General features: G+C 33.9%; 1 protein-coding gene across 4 annotated transcripts; it reads right to left on the bottom strand.

Moving 5' to 3' along the window:
• Positions 1–5,409: 5,409 nt before the first annotated feature.
• Positions 5,410–13,861, bottom strand: LOC107812567 (topless-related protein 4). 4 transcript variants are annotated; one of them, XM_016637712.2, is made up of 26 exons: positions 13,660–13,861; positions 13,289–13,377; positions 12,761–12,940; positions 12,547–12,660; positions 12,264–12,422; positions 11,961–12,150; positions 11,763–11,886; positions 11,457–11,572; positions 11,062–11,230; positions 10,816–10,925; positions 10,650–10,719; positions 10,414–10,487; positions 10,227–10,322; positions 10,000–10,095; positions 9,429–9,556; positions 9,097–9,331; positions 8,854–9,018; positions 8,641–8,733; positions 8,379–8,525; positions 8,021–8,131; positions 7,771–7,950; positions 7,281–7,409; positions 7,081–7,176; positions 6,415–6,603; positions 6,063–6,229; positions 5,410–5,933 (listed from the first exon to the last, which is right to left on the bottom strand). In XM_016637712.2, the coding sequence occupies exons 2-26, from the start codon at positions 13,366–13,368 to the stop codon at positions 5,738–5,740; spliced, it is 3,414 nt and encodes a 1,137-aa protein (XP_016493198.2). In that variant the 5' UTR covers positions 13,369–13,377; positions 13,660–13,861; the 3' UTR covers positions 5,410–5,737. The 4 variants fall into 4 exon arrangements, with proteins under 4 accessions (XP_016493198.2, XP_016493199.2, XP_016493200.2 ...); XM_016637713.2 differs by having other exon boundaries at positions 11,457–11,569; positions 13,660–13,854; XM_016637714.2 differs by having other exon boundaries at positions 11,763–11,877; positions 13,660–13,854.
• Positions 13,862–18,540: the final 4,679 nt, after the last annotated feature.

Raw genomic sequence — 18,540 nt, 5'->3', positions numbered from 1 at the left:
TATAGAAACCCAATTAATGCAACGTTTAATTCTCGGGTAGGTGGTGAAGATGATGATGAAATGCTTACCACTCAAGATTGGACTAATGTTAAAATTCTTTTAGATTTTTTAGAACATTTTCAAATTGCAACAAATGCATTTTCTGGGCAATATTATCCTACTATTTCAAACTGTTTAGTTTATATTGCAGCACTATCTGATTTGTTTGTTGAATTTAGTGAGGGTGGGGATATTTATGAACTTGCTATAAATGAAATGAAACAAAAGTTTAAAAAATATTTTTTTCCTATCCCTCCTATTTATGGTCTTGCTGCAATGCTAAATCCTACAATGAAATTGGGAGGTCCTCATTTTTGGTATTCAAATATTTATAAGGCTTTAGATCTTTCAAATGAGGAAATTGCGACACTTGCAGATGCAAAAGCTTCAATTAAGATTAACGCTCAAACAGTTTATAATGCTTATCAACTTGCCTTAGAGCATGCTAGGCCAACTATTCCAACCCCTACTTCGTCTAGCTCACAATCCTCTAAAAGAGTTGCGGGCTTAAAAGCTCTTAAATCTTGGACGGAGTTCAGGGGGTCTCAAGGTGAAAATTATGATGAAACTTCACATCTAAATGAGCTTCAAGTTTATTTGTCTCAGGGACTTGAAAAGGAGAATCCAGACGGCTCTTTTGATCTTTTGGAATGGTGGAAGGCAAGGGAAAAACATTTTCCTGTTCTTGCAAGGATGGCTCGGGATATTTTATCAATTCAAGCTTCAACTGTTGCATCAGAGAGCGCTTTCAGTCAAGCAAGACTGCAAATAGGTGATCATAGAGCGTCTATGAGGGATAGCTTGGAAAAATCAGTATTGTTTAGAGATTGGATCCGCTCGGAAAGAAGAAACTTTGGAATTGCAGAAGCACAACCGGCGATAGATGAAGCTTATGAAGAAATGATAGCGGAACTTACGGAGGATTCGGCTTCGCCCGGAAGTGGTGATGAACAAGCTTCTTTTCCACCACCACCAACGCAACCTCCTCCGAACCTTGAAGGATTTATGAGATTTGTTAGAGATAATACATAGAATAATATGTAACTTGTATTTTGGCACATCTTCCTTAGTTTTTTTCCTTCTAATGGTGGTATTAGTACCTTGTTGTGCTCATTCCATTGGGGGAAGGATGACTAAGAAAGATATGTCATTTTTTGGTAATAAAATTTATTGCTTCTACCCATGAGCTTCTTTTCGCAATATTTCTTTGTCTATACTTAGAATTATTTATATGCTACAATATATACATAATATACAATATATATACTACAAGAAAATATATTTATAAGATACAATATATACATAAGATACAATATATATACTACAAGAAAATATATAAGAGAATATATATACATAAGATACAATATAATATACTACAAGAAAATATATTATGCTACAATATATACATAATATACAATATATATACTACAAGAAAATATATAAGAGAATATATATACATAAGATACAATATAATATACTACAAGAAAATATATTATGCTACAATATATACATAATATACAATATATATACTACAAGAAAATATATTTATAAGCTACAATATATACATAAGATACAATATATATACTACAAGAAAATATATAAGAGAATATATATACATAAGATACAATATAATATACTACAAGCAAATATATAAGAGAATATATATACATAAGATACAATATAATATACTACAAGCAAATATATTATGCTACAATATATACATAATATACAATATATATACTACAAGAAAATATATTTATAAGCTACAATATATACATAATATACAATATATATACTACAAGAAAATATATAAGAGAATATATATACATAAGATACAATATATATACTACAAGAAAATATATTATGCTACAATATATACATAATATACAATATATATACTACAAGAAAATATATAAGAGAATATATATACATAAGATACAATATAATATACTACAAGAAAATATATTATGCTACAATATATACATAATATACAATATATATACTACAAGAAAATATATTTATAAGCTACAATATATACATAAGATACAATATATATACTAAAAGAAAATATATAAGAGAATATATATACATAAGATACAATATAATATCAAGAAGTGATATTTATGCATGACAATTTAGTGTTTTACTATTGTTTTGTTATTTTCTTTTTCGTCAAGCACTTTAATAATTAGATATACATATATACTACATATTAATATAGCCATGATACTACAAGAAATTGTCTTTAAAAAAAAAAAAAAACCCGCTAGGCCCGCGAAGCCCACGAGCCCGGCCCGTTAAGCACAGGACCATGTGGGCTTAGGCCCGTCACGGGCCGGTTCCACCCATTAGGCCCACGAAGACCGGGACCGCCAGGCCCGGGACCGCCAGAGCCCGGGACCACGAAGCCCGGGACCGCGAGGCCCGGCCCGTTAGGCCCACTAAGGCCCGGGCCCGGGACAAAATACAGCCCTAGTCCTTTGTGGACTTTATACGTGAATCCAAATTTCAATTGGATTTCACATAATAAGTTTCCAACAACCTGTTTTTGCTTAATTAATATTTTATATAACATATCTTATATAAAATAAGTATTATATATATATTTCAATTAAGAGATATAATTTATTTTTCTATTCCAAATAGAAAACTTTAATTTGTTCACAATATTAATTATATCCTCTGTGCTAGCAAAGAATATAATAATATTTCATTTAGACTAATAACTAAATTTATTTGACTAACTAAATTTTTTAATTTAATTATCAAATAATAAAGTAATTAATCCTTTAACAAAGATCAGAACCCTTGTTAATGTGTGACCCCATAGGTTCAATACTAAGCCGGTAGTAAATTGATCACATCAATATACTAATCAAGGGTGGCGTCTAGCAATACTCATTAATGACCAGATAGCATGAAGTATACAATTTACACTCAAGAACCTGCAGAAGAAGAATATAATAATCCCTTCTGTCCTTATAGCTCTCGGTCACCCTAGGATATGGTTCAACTGTCAAATCCTAATAGGCGACCAACTATGTGTTCATGTCGAATATAATCGACCATTGAATGACCTAAGAAACTCTTTTCTTCTTTCATTCAATTGCCCTGGTCAAGGTTTTAGTTTGATCATTTATAATTCATGATAACATGGAGCTTAAACTCATTACCAAGAGTTGATAGATTTCATCTTGATCAATCATTAATTCTACAAGCATTTAATCATAACCAATATCCTTTCAACTATCTCCCTAAGGCCATAGGTGTCTAGTATCAAAGCACAATAAATAACTTGTCAATTACTATGACGATCTCAGGTCAAAGAAAACTCTTACATCACATTCTTCAAGAGAATATCCTATTGACAGTTTATGGTAATTCTAACCATTAGGAATTATCCAATGAGTCGGTTCAATGATCATATCTCTATATGCATCATCTATCTATATGATTTAGTTAATGAGATCAACTAATCTTTATCCAATAAAGACGATCACATAAATATTGATTTAACCGGATTACTAATGTCCAAATTAATAATCCTATGATCAAGAACAAATTTAGATTAAATTATAAGAAACTTCACTCTCATTATCATGATCTCCATCACAATGTCAAGTCTCAAAATTTAATCAAGGACCTTATCAAGTTAATCAAACAATTAATAATAACTATGATAAAAGAATATCAGATGCCATATATTTTATATCAAATAACGTTCACAAAAATATATTCAAATCATCAAATATGAAATTGGATATAGGGCATATCTACTATATTCCTAACAGGTATTACCCAGAACTGGTCTGATCCGTACCGGTATCGGTCCATCCCGGTCCGGTTGGGAGTAGGGGTAAAGGATTGGGGCTAAGGGGAAGGAGAGGGGTAGGGGACCAAAATATGTACCCTTAGAACCGGTCTAGTTGCTACCATTAAGGTATCGAACAAGTACCGATCCGATATCGAACCGATACCCTTAGTTTATTTATTTATTAAATTTAACCTTTTTTTTACCGTTAACGAACGACTATTTTTTGAAGAAAAAAAAGCCATTGGCAACAGTCAAAAACGACTATTTTTACCTCCCTACCCCCTTTACCCCTAATTTATGTTTTTAACCCCCAAGTATGTGAGTACTTAAATATAGTAATTTTTTAAATTATAATTTAAAAATACCTCTAAGTACTGGGCCCCTTAAGTACCCTCTCCCTAGGACCGGTAGTGGTATTGGTACGGTACCTCCAAAAATTCCCTTACCCCGTACCCTTAATTCCCCCTTAGCCCCAGTCCCCTTAAGGAACCCTCTCTTTACCGGTACCATCCCCTTACCCAGTCCCCTTAAGTACCCAGAACCCTCCACTTAGACATCCCTAGTTACAATTAGCATTTTCCAGTAGATAACACTAATGTTTGGTTAAGATTAGCATTTTCACAATGTTTTGTTGAAGAAAGCATATCCTTGTTTTGGTTAAGTCCACAATGTTAAGTGTAGCATTAGAACTAAAATAAGATACTTTCCTCAGCTCAGGCATATTCAGGATTGAAAATTTATTGGTCTTGACAGCGTTCTCAAGTTAATATACCTAATAACTGGATCAATGGTTTAGGTTCCGAGCTAAACATTTTTAGTCCATTGACTGAATTTTTTAATACAAATAAAGTCTAAGCAAAAGTTAGTGAGTTAACGTGAACTCAGTTTGGTTTTAGCTTTATTAATATTTTGTACATGATTTTACATTTTTATTTATCGGAATTCGTTATGTGTAAATTGTTTGCTGTGTTTTGGTCTGGTTAACAAGAAATAAAGGATTTAAGACGTTAAGGATCGGACAAAAATAAATGTGGAACATAAACCCCCTTTCAAATGATATGGAGAGTTAAGAAATTAAAATATGTTAACTTTTTCTATCTATTGACAAATCTCACGAGGTGTGAGGCAGTAAGCAGTAATAGCCTATTTAGCGTTTGGTCAAGCTTTTAAGAATGTTCTTTTCAAAAAAGTGTTTTTGAGGAGAAGCTATTTTTTCTCCAAAACTGCTTATGCTTCTACTAAAAAGTATTTTTTTTCCTTCTAAAAGCTTGGCCAAACACTTCAACTTTGAAAAAAAAAATATGTGCTTTCGGCTTGGAGAAGCTTGGCGCTATAACTCCAGTGTGATGGAACTTACCTGGAAGCTAATACATTAGCTGCTGCAAAATATATTTGGAGAAAATGAAACAGTAATTGACAACGATTGATATTTTGAGACATCCAATGAAAAGTCAGAGACTTTTTCTTTCTCTTTTCTGTAAAAAAGGTACAAGTTTACTTCACATTCTCCACTTGAGGACCAACTCTCAGATATTCAGTCAAAAAGAACAAAACAATTTGGAAATCATCATTCTTTAGTAAAAGCTAAAAAGAACTACAAAAGGCCCATCAACAAAGGCAATTGTTCACCTCCAACTAAACTATGATTTCCAGATTACTGATGCAAAAACACCCTCTACCAAATTTACACCACATCCAAAAATTCAACATTATCGGTGAACTGATGCAGCCCTGCTAAACAAACTCTACATTATCTAAATTCAGATTTCTATGACTACACTGGCTAATCTAGAAGCTTCTCCTTCCAAGAAAATTGTAATGAAGGAACATATGCAGTACATTCACCCGTCTTTTCAAGGAAAACTGCCAGCATGGACGAGGTAACTACCTCTGCGGTTGATCTGAATTTGCAGCACCTGAAGTGCTTGGCCCAGCACCATTTTCAGCTGGTGGCAAGGTTCCCCATTTGCCTTCAGACTCAAGCGGCTCAAGTACAATAACAGCACCGTCGCTTAGTCCCAATGCAAACTGATTAGGATCAGATGGATGTGCAGCAATAACAAGTGGATGCATCCTTGAACTGCAAAATAAAATTCCCAAATTAATTAAATGAAAATGAGAAAAACATACAGAAATAAGGCTGCAGCATCGCCAGAATTTCGAACAACCAAAGAAAAGGGGTAAATAACCAGGTAACTGACTCACTCACCTTGGATTGCTGGGAAGGTAGGAAGTAGGATTGATCCGACATCTCCATCGCAATGTTGACGCACTGAGAACACCTACACTTGCATCTTCAAAACTAACAAATATAGACTGGCTATCACAAGAATATGTTGCATGTGTAATTGGACCACTCGCTTCTCTAGGGACCCACTGTTCGAGGGAAAAAATCCATTGTCAGACTGAAACTAAGCAGAAATAACAAAACGAAACACAACACAATAAAGAATACTATGTATGTCCACATATACTCTGATACTCTAACCACTGCGTCTCAAGCTATGTCTATCCTTATCTTAAACTTGGGATTAGGAAGGGTTAAAGAAGGGAATTTATACCTGTTTGAGGCACTCCAGTTTAGAAGCTTCAAATATGGCTATCTGCGTTTCATGTACTACCAACAATTGTGTCTGGTCCTGGTGAAATTGTACACGAGTATCTGCTTGAGGAGCAGCTGCTCTCCCAGCAGGAATCTGCAAGTATTTGCTTGTTTGCTTCTCCCAAGCATCAGTGCTCCAAACGCACAGCTGTAGAAACAGGGGCACCTTATGAGGTAACCGTTGCTCAAAAGAAAACATTACAACTTCACCAAGCTCTTATAAGGAAAGGATTGTAAAAGATTATGATATGATTGTGGTGAAGTAGTCCATGTACCAAAACAAGCACCATCAGGTTATTCCTTTTGTTGATGGATATCAAAAAAATAAAAATAAAATTCCCTCCAACACAATTCACATGGTATTAGAGCATGTAGAGGTCTTAGTTCAATTCTCACCGCCAAATATCAACAAAATATTTCGTGCTTGGTCCAAACAAATTAAGGACAAGCATGCACGTGAGGAGGTAAAGTGGCCACAATATTCAACACTTTCCTCTCCCAATTAGAACTCAACTGGTCAACCTCCAACTGGTACCAGTTTCCATCATTTTCCTAGTATGACGAGGGCAGAACATATAGAATTGCTTTTACCAACCAAAAGTATATCCATATAAAAATAATTTACCTGAGAATCTGCTCCTGCAGATATAAGCACATTGAGAGAATGCGAAAAAGCGAGCCCAGTTATTCTTTTCTGATGTCCTTTGAGCTTTATCTTTACCTACACAATTGGATCATGGATAATGTCAACAGATTTCAAGTAAATGGTGAATTAGTGCAATTCCAACAATCATAAAATGGTATAACAATTGAGAATAGCTTCACCTCGTCAACCCGGACATTGTATATTTGGATAGAGGAGTCATCCATGCCTATGGCAATAACATTATTATCTTGAGGATGAAAAGCCAAAAAGGTTGCCGCAGGTGGAGCAGGCATAAATGTTGTCATAGTCTGCATTTGCAACAGAAACGATAGAGGTTAAGTGAAAAGCAAACAGATGGCAAAACAAAACAAGGTAAAATCATTATTAAAAAGAGAGAGAGAGAGCAGCTGGTCAGAACAGGAAAAGCTTAAAACAGAATTCTTTCAGCCCTAGAATGGAACTCATTCCACAATTCTGTATATAATATTTATGCACCTAATTCCAGATTTATGGCCTATTAGTCCGATTGCATGGCTAAAGCTGGAGTACAACTGCTCGAAGCTTCTTTTACTCTTTTATCCCACATGCTTACTTGAGGACAGCTTAGAATCAGCACACTTCTTAATTACACCTATACCCGAAAATAAAATAAAAGATGTGGGTTTTCACCTTAAATGTCATCATATTAAACAATGATATTTTCCCTCCAGAAGCTGACATCACATAAGAGTCGTTCTTTGAGAGAGCAAAACATGGAACAGCGTCTTCAGGATTTGTGTCAGTAATATCATTTGTCATCAGCGTCCCATTTGAAGGTTGCCAAAGTTGTGGAACAATACTTGCATTAGCCTATACAAAAATAGCACAATGAGCTGCAATGATACATATTAGCAAAAGAGTGTCTTATAAAAACCAATACCTTCCCTGTCGGGTTTCGCTCATTTCTGGGCCATTTCCAAAGTTTGTGCACAGCATTGGAAGCTAATGCAAGTATAGCTAATCCTGAATTTGTATATATTAACCTTGAAATCTGAAATATAAGAAAAAGGGAGCGGAACAAATTTAAAAAAAAAAAAAAAGAATACTTTTTTCAGCTTAAATGGAAAATGACATTAGTCTACAGATCAAGAAAATGTGCAACCTCATGTTGCCAAAATTTGGGTTGTATAGCTTCCAGAAATTGTAAACACAAGGATGAATAACAATTTCCATAACTCATAAAGAAGTTGTTCAGCGGAAAAACTTGGTTCATGGTTTAGGTAAGAAACAACCCATACCCTGGTCGCTGTTAAACTGTCTGGAAGCTTCAAGGATCTGCACTGCGATGGTTCATTAATTTCAGTCGGTTTCCAGATTCTAGATTTATCAACAGTCTCTTCTGCAGCTCTTGGCCTTACATCAGCTAAGTTGCGATTTTCACCATTCTACCAAGAAGTTAAAATAAAGGGGCTGATCAGCAAATGGTCAGAAGTCCCCAAAAAAAACAAAAGTATGAACTGCACTGTAAAACCTCCATTTAATTAGAAACGAGTCACTAACCATGGAAACCATGGATGTCATTGGCACTCCTCGATCTACAAAGCTTGCGGCAACAGAAGTGCTAGGAGGCCCAAAACTTCCCATTGTGGGGGGCTGCATATTTTTTTTAAAAGGGTAAGTTACATGTAAGGCATTTTATTTACAGCTCAATATTTCACAGTAATATTTTCTACATCTGAAAACAAGGAAAGGAAAAGCATCAAGTCCATCCACCTTCACCACAGAAGCAGAGGCTACTCTAGAAGCATCAAATTGGCGATTTTCCATGGATCTTAAAAGCCTAAGACCATCTGCATTTGCTAAAATTTTTATCCCATTGTCACTTGTCGAAACAGCCAGCAATATTCCTTCCTTGTTAAATCGGAGGCAAGGAGAAGCCTGGGAATATGAGGTAAAAAAATGTTTAAGTAAACAGACATGGTTGGGTTGTTAAAAAATTGGTCGACTGAAATTTACCGGTATGCCACCCTCAGCTTCAGTACTTGTCAGCATGTTTATACTGTCCATGTCCCAAAATTTTATCATGAACTCATCACCAGCTGCCAAAAATCTATTTTTAGTAGTGTCAAATTGCACCACCCCGCCAGCACGCTTCCCTAGACCCATAAATGTACGCTTTACAGCTCCTTCACTTTCATTCCATTCAACAAGATATGACTCTCCTTCTTTATTAGTCCCACATGAGAATAACCTGCAAACCGATATTTCATAATACCACAAACTTTAGCCAAGCGAAAGTAAGAAAATTGCATCATGCACAGTTATGGAACTCATTGTGATATGCAGACCTTGTTCCGTCGGCACTATAAGCCATTGTGGTTGATGAATGACCTGGTGCATCATAGTCAACTCTCGAACCCATGTTATCGTACAACCATGCCTTTATTTTCCCGTCAATTGCAGTTGAGAAGATAAACTGAGGGCGGAGAAAAGGAAGGAAGAGAAGACCGAAAACCGTTAGATAAAAACTATCAATAAAGACATAATTCACTCCCAGGAAAAAAGTAGAGTTCAAAGCAAGACATCTTTTAAATGATAGCTAGAAAGACTGCGTTCCAGAAACATCTATGTGAGGAAACAGCCCTAACATTTAGCAGAAACAAAATCTAATATACAGTTAAATTTTCCAAGTAAACTAGATCTTCACAGAAAAAAGAAGCATTTTCCGATTCATACACTTGCTGAGCTGCCTCACAACTTTTTATTACTCGTTAATGCTGTTGTGCATACCAAGACCAGAAAACTTGTGTCTTCAAACCATATATAAAGGAAGAACTAGTGCCAGAAAGAGAAAACGAAGAAATTATCAAACAAGTTACGATCAGTTTTCCAGTGATAAAAAGGAGGAGCATGGTTAACCTGAATATTTTCTTTGTGATGTGGACATATTGAATAGACTGGTGCCTCATGGCCCTCAAATGTATATTGCTTAGCCCCTGACACCGCATCCCATACCTGCAAACAAGAAACAATTGATCTACATCACAGAAATACAGTGCTCATAAACAATCAACAGAAAAAAGTGAAGGGAGTGGGGAGGAAGTCCAACCCTTACAATCTGAGTCAAAGCACATAACATATCAAACCTTAATAAGCCTGTCATCTCCACAGGTAACAATACAAATCTGTTTGTTAGGATAGGAAAAAGCAAGATCATTGACGCTTCCTGAATGAGCCTCAATCTGCACATAAGGCCAGTCAAGGTTCGTATTCTTTTAGAAGAAGAAAGAAAGGAAGAGGTTAAAATTCAAAAGGATTAGAAAAAGAGCATACCTCAAGGTGGTTTCTAAGATCATCGCCACCGTGATAGGAGTAGATGTGCACAATGTGCTTAGAGTATGCAACACCTAATGAAGAATCAACAGAGAGCAAAAAAGTTCAGTGCTAATAATTGCAGTTGGGTCAATTTTTTAGCTTTCAGCAGTATGAACTACTGCACCAATCTTTATCATTCACAGAAAACTTAAAATTCCAATACTTAAGTTCAACAAAGCATCTGGACGACATACCAAACAGAGTGCCATCAGGACTCCACATTACACGATTAACTGATGCAGAGTACTCACTTGCCAAAGATGCCTGGTTATTAGATTATAAATTGGTAACTATGGGATTTATAAACCATCCACACGTGGAAAACAAACGTGAATGCAATTAATAAAGTTTCACACATACCTGTAAAGCCACTGAGCATTGCCCAAGATCCCAAACCTTGAAACTTCTATGAGAAATCCTCTCCCTACCACCCAATTCCCAAATCATAATCTCTCCTGTGCCAGTACCAACTGAAAATGAAGAACCATCAGTAGTGACCCAAAACAAAATGCACAACTGCTTTAACATAAAAATAGATCTGAAAAATGAATTCAAAATGAAGAAAATGAATTAAAGAATATCACTTTCACTTGTGTAAAGACTAACCAAGAAGCAGAATTTGCTGCGCCGGATGGAAATCCATGCTCTTGACTGCTGAACCCTGATTTAGAGTCATGACAGAAGCCTTGGGCAAATCATCTGATGAATACGAACTTTGTGCATGGCTTTGGCCAGAGTACCCACCAGGCAAAATATTGATAGGCATATTATTTACCTGTAATCAATTTGAGTAAATCAATGTTTCTCATAATATACGAAAGCATCAAACCACAAAGAACTTCCTACTCAAAGCTCCACGCATAGGTATAATAAGCAACATTGTCATAAAGCGACAAATAGATCAAACAAATATGAGCATACTTGCAAGCCACAGTTTCTAATGTCACATCTCAGTTACATACATATTAATGTGTAAGCAAATCAAGATAATGATACCGTACTTCATCTGATACACCAAAAGGTCTTGATCTCTTTAACATGTGCTCCGAGTCAGCTGTTTGATAGTCCACTGTTGGGTTATTCGTAGGAGTCCTAGGACGCTTTAGCATAGCTGCTGCTAAATTATTAGCACATGGAGCGAGTATCAGTTTATGGCTGACTAACTATTTACAAGGGAGGTTGGAGGAGAGAAATCAGTATCTCAGATTTGCAAATACACTCCACTACATTTGTCAAAGAATCAGTGGTCGCACAAGTATTGATGGCCTCATTAGAATCATTTCAAAGTGGTGATATATGTATAATACCTGCATTATTTGGAGTGGTAAAACCTATTGGTCCAGCAGAAGCAGAAGGATGAGAAACTTGAGGAGGATTAGTCATCCACCCAGCAAGAGCATTTGGCAGAGGACCAGGTGCTTGCTGAAAAGGCTGAAGGAACATAATTCAATCTTCCATCAGTCATAATTTACAACGAAATTTAGCTAGTTCGTGTTTCTACTTACATTTACACCATGAGCACCAAGAGGTGGAAAAACCCCGGGCTTTGGAACACCTCCCATGAGTGGATGAGTTACAGGGGATGGAGCCCGTGCACCATTTGGCTGTGACGGACCGCAAGAATGGTCCACAAATAAGGTCTTTATGTCAGGATTAGGCTTCGGGCTCTTACAAAGCTGATGCTGCCAGTTCAAACTGCAAGAATATGGGGCGCCTATGTGTAAGCCAACTACACTAGAAAAGAAGATAAAAAACAAAGAACCAAAACCGAATAGAATTTAAAAGGCTAATGTCTTCCATAAATAAACCTCTGGTTGATTAATGTTCGCAGCCTTGCGTTCTTCAAGGTGGGAAAGTTCAGCTTATCACGAAACAGGGGATTTGCTTCTATCAATTTTTTGAGTTCCAGAAGCATTATACTCCTAGCAGACTTAGTATCTCCATATTTAGATAATTGCTCGTTATCCCTGCAAGTTATTGCAGACAAATCGAAAATCATCCAAAATAGTGATAAAGAAACCATTGAGGAGAACGGACAAAATAGATACGGGGGCCAAGATAGCAATCTAGTAAGCCAAGTGTTTCCATTACCTAAAGTTGTCAAGAGTCAAAAGTTGCGTAATTTCTTTGAAAAGGTCTTCATTAAAAGCCGAAAACACCTTCAAGTCCTTAATTAGGATATCAACAGCTTTAGGACGGTCGTTCCTACAAGAAATTAAAAACGGAAAAACCATATAAAACTGTCGGGCATTTCAAGACTATCAAACACATACGAGCATAAACAAATCAAAAAAATCAAACCCACCTATCTAGGGCTTCTAGGTACTTTTGCTTTCGAATCTCGAAGAATATTTTCATGGAGTATCTATTATCGTCAACCTTGGTGAAACCCGATAAGTACTTCTCCACTTCATCCCATTCTCCATTCGCCACCATTTCGTCAAAATACCTCATGTTAAAGAAAAACCCTGATTCTTGCTCCAATCTTCAGCACGAAAGAAAGAAAACGAATTAAGAAAAATTAACCACCAAATAAAACCACAACAACCACAATTATAATCATAATTTTTTATCTTTTAGTGGAACAGAAAATGGTATAAAACGAATCAATTCAGCTAATTTCTCATTCAATCCACAATTTCACTACACTTTTAGATCCCCCAAACCACAATTACAATCATAAATAAAAACAACTCAGACCATTTCTAATTTCTATTTCCCACATTTCTATAGCAGCCAAATAGACACAATTAAAGAGAAAAGTCACCAAAAAAAATCAAAAGATAAAAAAAAAAAATTCTAATTAATTGAATTCAAACAAAAAAAACCCTACTTGTGAACAGCATCTTTGAATTTCTCCTCATCAAGGAACTGAAGTATCAAAAACACCAGCTCTCTGCTCAGCGAAGACATCTCACTCACCTGCAAAAACAAAAAATCCACAAAATTCAACTTCAACCCACCAAAATTAAAACAATTCCAAATTCACCCCCAAAAAAATCCAATCAAAAATCAATTTCTTTCCCAGATCAATTCATCAAATTAAACTTACCTAAAACCTAAAACACACACACAAACATAACATCTATATATAGCTAGCTATACATACACATATATACGTGCATGTGTTAAATTAAAAAAAAGTTGTATGTATAGATACAGATATACATATAGAGAGAGAAAGTGGTGAAGATGTATGTATACCTTGGAATGAATGAGTGAGAGAGAGTAAAACAGACGAAAGGAACAGATCGAAGGGTTTTTTTGTGCTTAGAGAGAGAAACAAAAGGCAAAACACTACGCTTTTCCTTTTGTTTACTGTGCAGTTTTCTCTCTCTATAAAAATACCCCTTTTATTTTTTTAAGGAAGAGAGAAAGAGAAACCGAGTGGGTGTGGGTGTTAGGGCGAGTGGGGAAGAGACATATAAATAGGGGAAGGGTTGTGATAAGAGGGGTTGAAAAAAATGATAAGCTAATCTACTTATCACCTACTTATCAGTGATAAGCAATTCATTTTATGAGAGATTTAAGGATAAGTAAATAGGCTTATATAGCCGTGTTTAATACGTCTCTAAACAAGGGCTTTTCTATATTCGGCAGCAAATGCGGGGATTTCGAAGAGGAGTTACTATATGAGTCGTGGAAATGATTCAGTGTTGCGGCCCTCATTGTGGCGTTTCAATGGACTTGCAACGTTTTGTAACTGGTAAGTGTGTGTGATACTTTTTTTTTTTTTAATTCTCATCCAGTGTTCGATATCGGTACTGGATTTAAGTTAAATATCGCTTCCGACGAAACATTATGTATCAAAAGGTAAAATTAGTCATATCCAATACTCGAACCTAAAATATTTAAGTAAGGGTAAATAAGTATTTATCACTCAATCACAATGTTTATTAATATTATTTTTGGTACCTATTAAATATTTTTAAAATATTTTTTGTTGTTTGATTTGAGAATGAAAAATATTTATTAATGATCGATAATATTAGCAAATCAAATAGTTTCAGTATATACGAAATTACCAACAAAAGAAAATAGTTTCAGTAAAGAAAATAGTTTTCGCCTTATTTGGTAGAAAATATTTTCCTTGAAACCAATCAGAAATAACTTATTCAAAAAGGATATTTTGTAATATTGATAAAACAGCTTTTCGTTTTTGTGACCTTTTTTTTAACTTTCTTGATAAGTTGGGAAGCCAAGAAGAAAACAGATCCAATCCAGTTCAGAATTGGAAAAAACATGACCCAAAAACAAAAAATTCAAAAAAAGAAAAAAGAAACAACTTTTATTGTTAGTTGACACGACGCACGATCTTGACTGTTTTAGATAGGGACAGATTATTTCCTTTTACTTTATTATTATTCTTTTCAAGAAAAAAAGGATTTATTATTGTGTTATTGTGTACTATTTGATATCAAATTTTATTTTTCTGAAGGAAAATATAATTTAATTAACATTTTTTTTCTAATATGAGATGAAAACATTTTTTTGATACCATTAATTACGAAGATCTATTTATGGCATACACCTAAGAGATGACTATATCAAAATCTGTGTAAATTAATTAATATAATGATTTAGAGATTTCTGTAATCTAACATAAATGTAATAACAGCTCTACATTGCTGAAAAGGAGAGATCTAGGAGAAGATTATATTGCAAATTCAACTGTACATTTTGCTTTAGCTTTTCCCATAGTTTAATTTTCTTCCATTTTTGGATTTAAAGAAAAAAATGAACTGTCATAAAAGCGAAGTACGAAAATATTATGACCACTTACTAGATAAAGAAAAATGAAGATCAAATCATATTCATATTCATTAATAGACTACCATCTCATAAAACAGTAAATAATTTATTCGCATCCAATATCATATCAAATTATAATAATTTATTATGTTAAATTATAAATTAAGGTAAGAATGTCTATTAATCAACTACGACTTAGCGATAGCGATAACAATGTATGTGAAGACGTTCTGTTGTGTGCTCAGCGGGTTGGTGTAAATATCTTGTATGATAATTTCTTTTCCTGATAAAACTTCATAAAAATAGCGACATTTGTGATTTGAATGTAGAGCATTTCGTATTATAGTTATAATCATGTCGTGGATTCTGGAAATCTTTTATCTCGTTAGAACAATAAATCATGTTTTTGGATAACATTTATTTCTTGGTAATGTTTTCATTGATCATGTTGAAAATTGAAATATATTTTTAGTACTAGAATTTGTGGACTTTAATTTATTGGAATATAACTTTTCCTTTTGGCAGCTAAATCTCTTTTTATTAAAATTTTAATGGTTTAGAGGGAATATACCAAACACTAATAAAATAAAAACAAGTGCACATAGCTAGCTAACTATCCAGATTAATGTTCGGACAGCACCAAACATACTTCAACATTTATTCTCATTATAATAATTTTTAAATAAAAATATTATATTTTAAAATCATTTATTATCAGAAGCCAGTTGTATATAATGAAAAGTTACTTACTGACATATATTTCTGTGATTTAATTATATAATTACAAGGAAAAAAGAAGAAGAAATACTAAAAAGGACAATGCTTTTTACCGAATAGATATTGTAATCTACTTGAGATTTGTTTTAAGAATAAATTCTGGTCAAAGTTCTACGTTTAGAAGGAGAAAATCTTATTCAATAAAGCCTTATCATTTTGTAAGCCAGCTGGTGTAGATGACTTAAAAGTTATTTGCAGATTATTATAATTTGATTACATAATTACAAGAGAAAAGAAAAGAAAAGAAAAGTAACGTATTCATTCCTAATGAGTGAATGTCTTGCGCATTAATCAAGTCAAAATACTATATTACTCTTTCTTTCTCATTTTATGTTTTTTTGTCATAAATAAAATAAAAAAAATTAAAAATAATTTAATGTTAACTTTTTTATTTTGATTTATCGTTAGTGAAATAATTTATAATCACACAAATATATGACTTGTTTTAGGCCATGAACTTAGAAAATCTTTCATTCTTTTTTAAATTCGGTACCCAATTAGTCGTTGCCACATAAATCGGGACAAAGAGAGTAGTACGTTTAATAAAAGAAAACAAGGAATCTAATGCTAATTCTATCGGTCAAATTCTAAAGCCACATTCGTAGACAATTCCAACTATTAAAAATCAATATTTATAAAATTATTCTGTATTTCTTAAAAAGAATATAAAAATGTATTGGTGATGAAATTTACAGTAAAATTATTTCCTTTAATCCAGCACCTATAAATGTGCGAAATAGACATGATCATTTATCTTTAACCAAAAATCTCGAGTTCGAAACTTGTAAATAGAGAAATTTATTATGGAAAGAGTAATGGAGCCACATTTAACCAAGGGGTATAATACTCCTTCGCCGAAAATTACATTATGTGACTAGTTAATAACAAATTTTCTTAACTTTTTTAAGAATTTAATTTTTTGTATTTTAATATCTCTTAGCGAAAATACCGATTCCACCGCCGATGAAAAGCGTTACCCAATGGTTATACAAAAACATATCCTTCTATGCTACTTTACATGACATCCAATTTTATTGTATAAAAAAAACATTATCATATTTAGAAGCTACTAAATGTTATTATCTTTCTTTTAACAAAAGTGGCATGGTTTGTTGTGTCTAATCGATATAAAATTTTACCTTTTGAAAAAATAACCATGTGAAGATTTCTCTAACGCCTCATTTAACTATTATTCCGTTCGATTCACTTTAATCGATTTTTGTCTTTTGTATGTAATTCATAATGTTTGATTTTTTAGATATCAAGAACGAATTAATTTTTTTTTTAAAGTTACCCTTTGAATAAAGAGTCTTGGAGTATTTGTTATATTTTCAATGAATAAATTAGATTAATAAGATCTATTTTATTATTAATTAATGCTAAAAGATGAATTTCGTGGACCAGAGAGAATATCAATTAACAACAAGTTTGTTCTTTTCTTATATTTTACCGTACATATTAATTTTTTTTGTTTCTTAAATTTCGTATTTTTATTTCAAAGAAAAAGACTAAGGAATCTTGTTTTCTCTTGCTCTTTCTCGGGAGAGGAATAATGACTAATAATGGTCCTTATTATTTTGTGTTGTCTGATTCAGTTGGTTGGTCCAATGGAGCTGTCCACATTCAATAACTCCACTCAATTTAATGTAATTTTCTTACGACTCATTTTCTGGTCTCATTTATTAATGTGAATTTTTTAAAATTGGGTCCGTACAAGACGAGACGTGTATATTGAATGGTAAGTATAAGAAAGAGATAAGGGAAGAGAAGTTACGAACTCAAAGAGTTTCGGTTGTCGTTTTCTCTGACTCTGACTGCCCAATAATACAAATCAAAAGCAATTGGTTACGTCAAAACTCACAGCCTCTTTATCCGAGTCCGGAATTAAAGTGTTACTTTTTTGGACTCAAAGCACAATAATAAATTAAAAAAAAATAACAGATGATCAATTTATATGTAACGCATGTCTTCAATGCGCTATACTTTAATGATGCATTTGTCCGTTAAGATATAGCGCATGAGTTGCATTATATATAAATTTTACTAACCCACCAATAATTGACCTGACCTACCAATAATTGAGGGTATAGAGCATGCATAATACGCGCTACATAGCGCATATTATGCATGCACTATACGCTCAATTATTATATCCCGGGACTGGTTTTTTGCTTATTTAAGGAGTTTCAGAATTTCGGTAAAACTCCATTCAGGATCCTTCAGGTCTTCTGAAATATTTGTTTGCTTAACTTATTTTGCATTTTGTCATAATGTCCGAAAAGCGAAAAATTAGGGTTGCATTATATTGGGAGGGTGAGGTTATGGTGGAGAATAACTCAGTACGCTATAGATGTTCTCCACAGTGTCGTGTTAAGTTGCCACTTACAATAGAGTATGATAGATTGGTATCGTTGTTATGTAAAAAATGAGTGTGTAAAAATATCCGGTTAATATTAAAGTAACCGAAAGATATCTGTATTCTGTTACTCTGCAAGGGATTGCTTGTTATACCGAGTTTAACATCGAAGACGATGAAACTCCGATAGATTTTTTGAG

The sequence above is a fragment of the Nicotiana tabacum genome, chromosome 9, assembly GCF_000715075.1.
Source record: "Nicotiana tabacum cultivar K326 chromosome 9, ASM71507v2, whole genome shotgun sequence".
Lineage (NCBI taxonomy): Eukaryota > Viridiplantae > Streptophyta > Magnoliopsida > Solanales > Solanaceae > Nicotiana > Nicotiana tabacum.
Note: the sequence above shows the minus strand (reverse complement) of the source record. Positions and strands in the feature narration are given on the sequence as shown.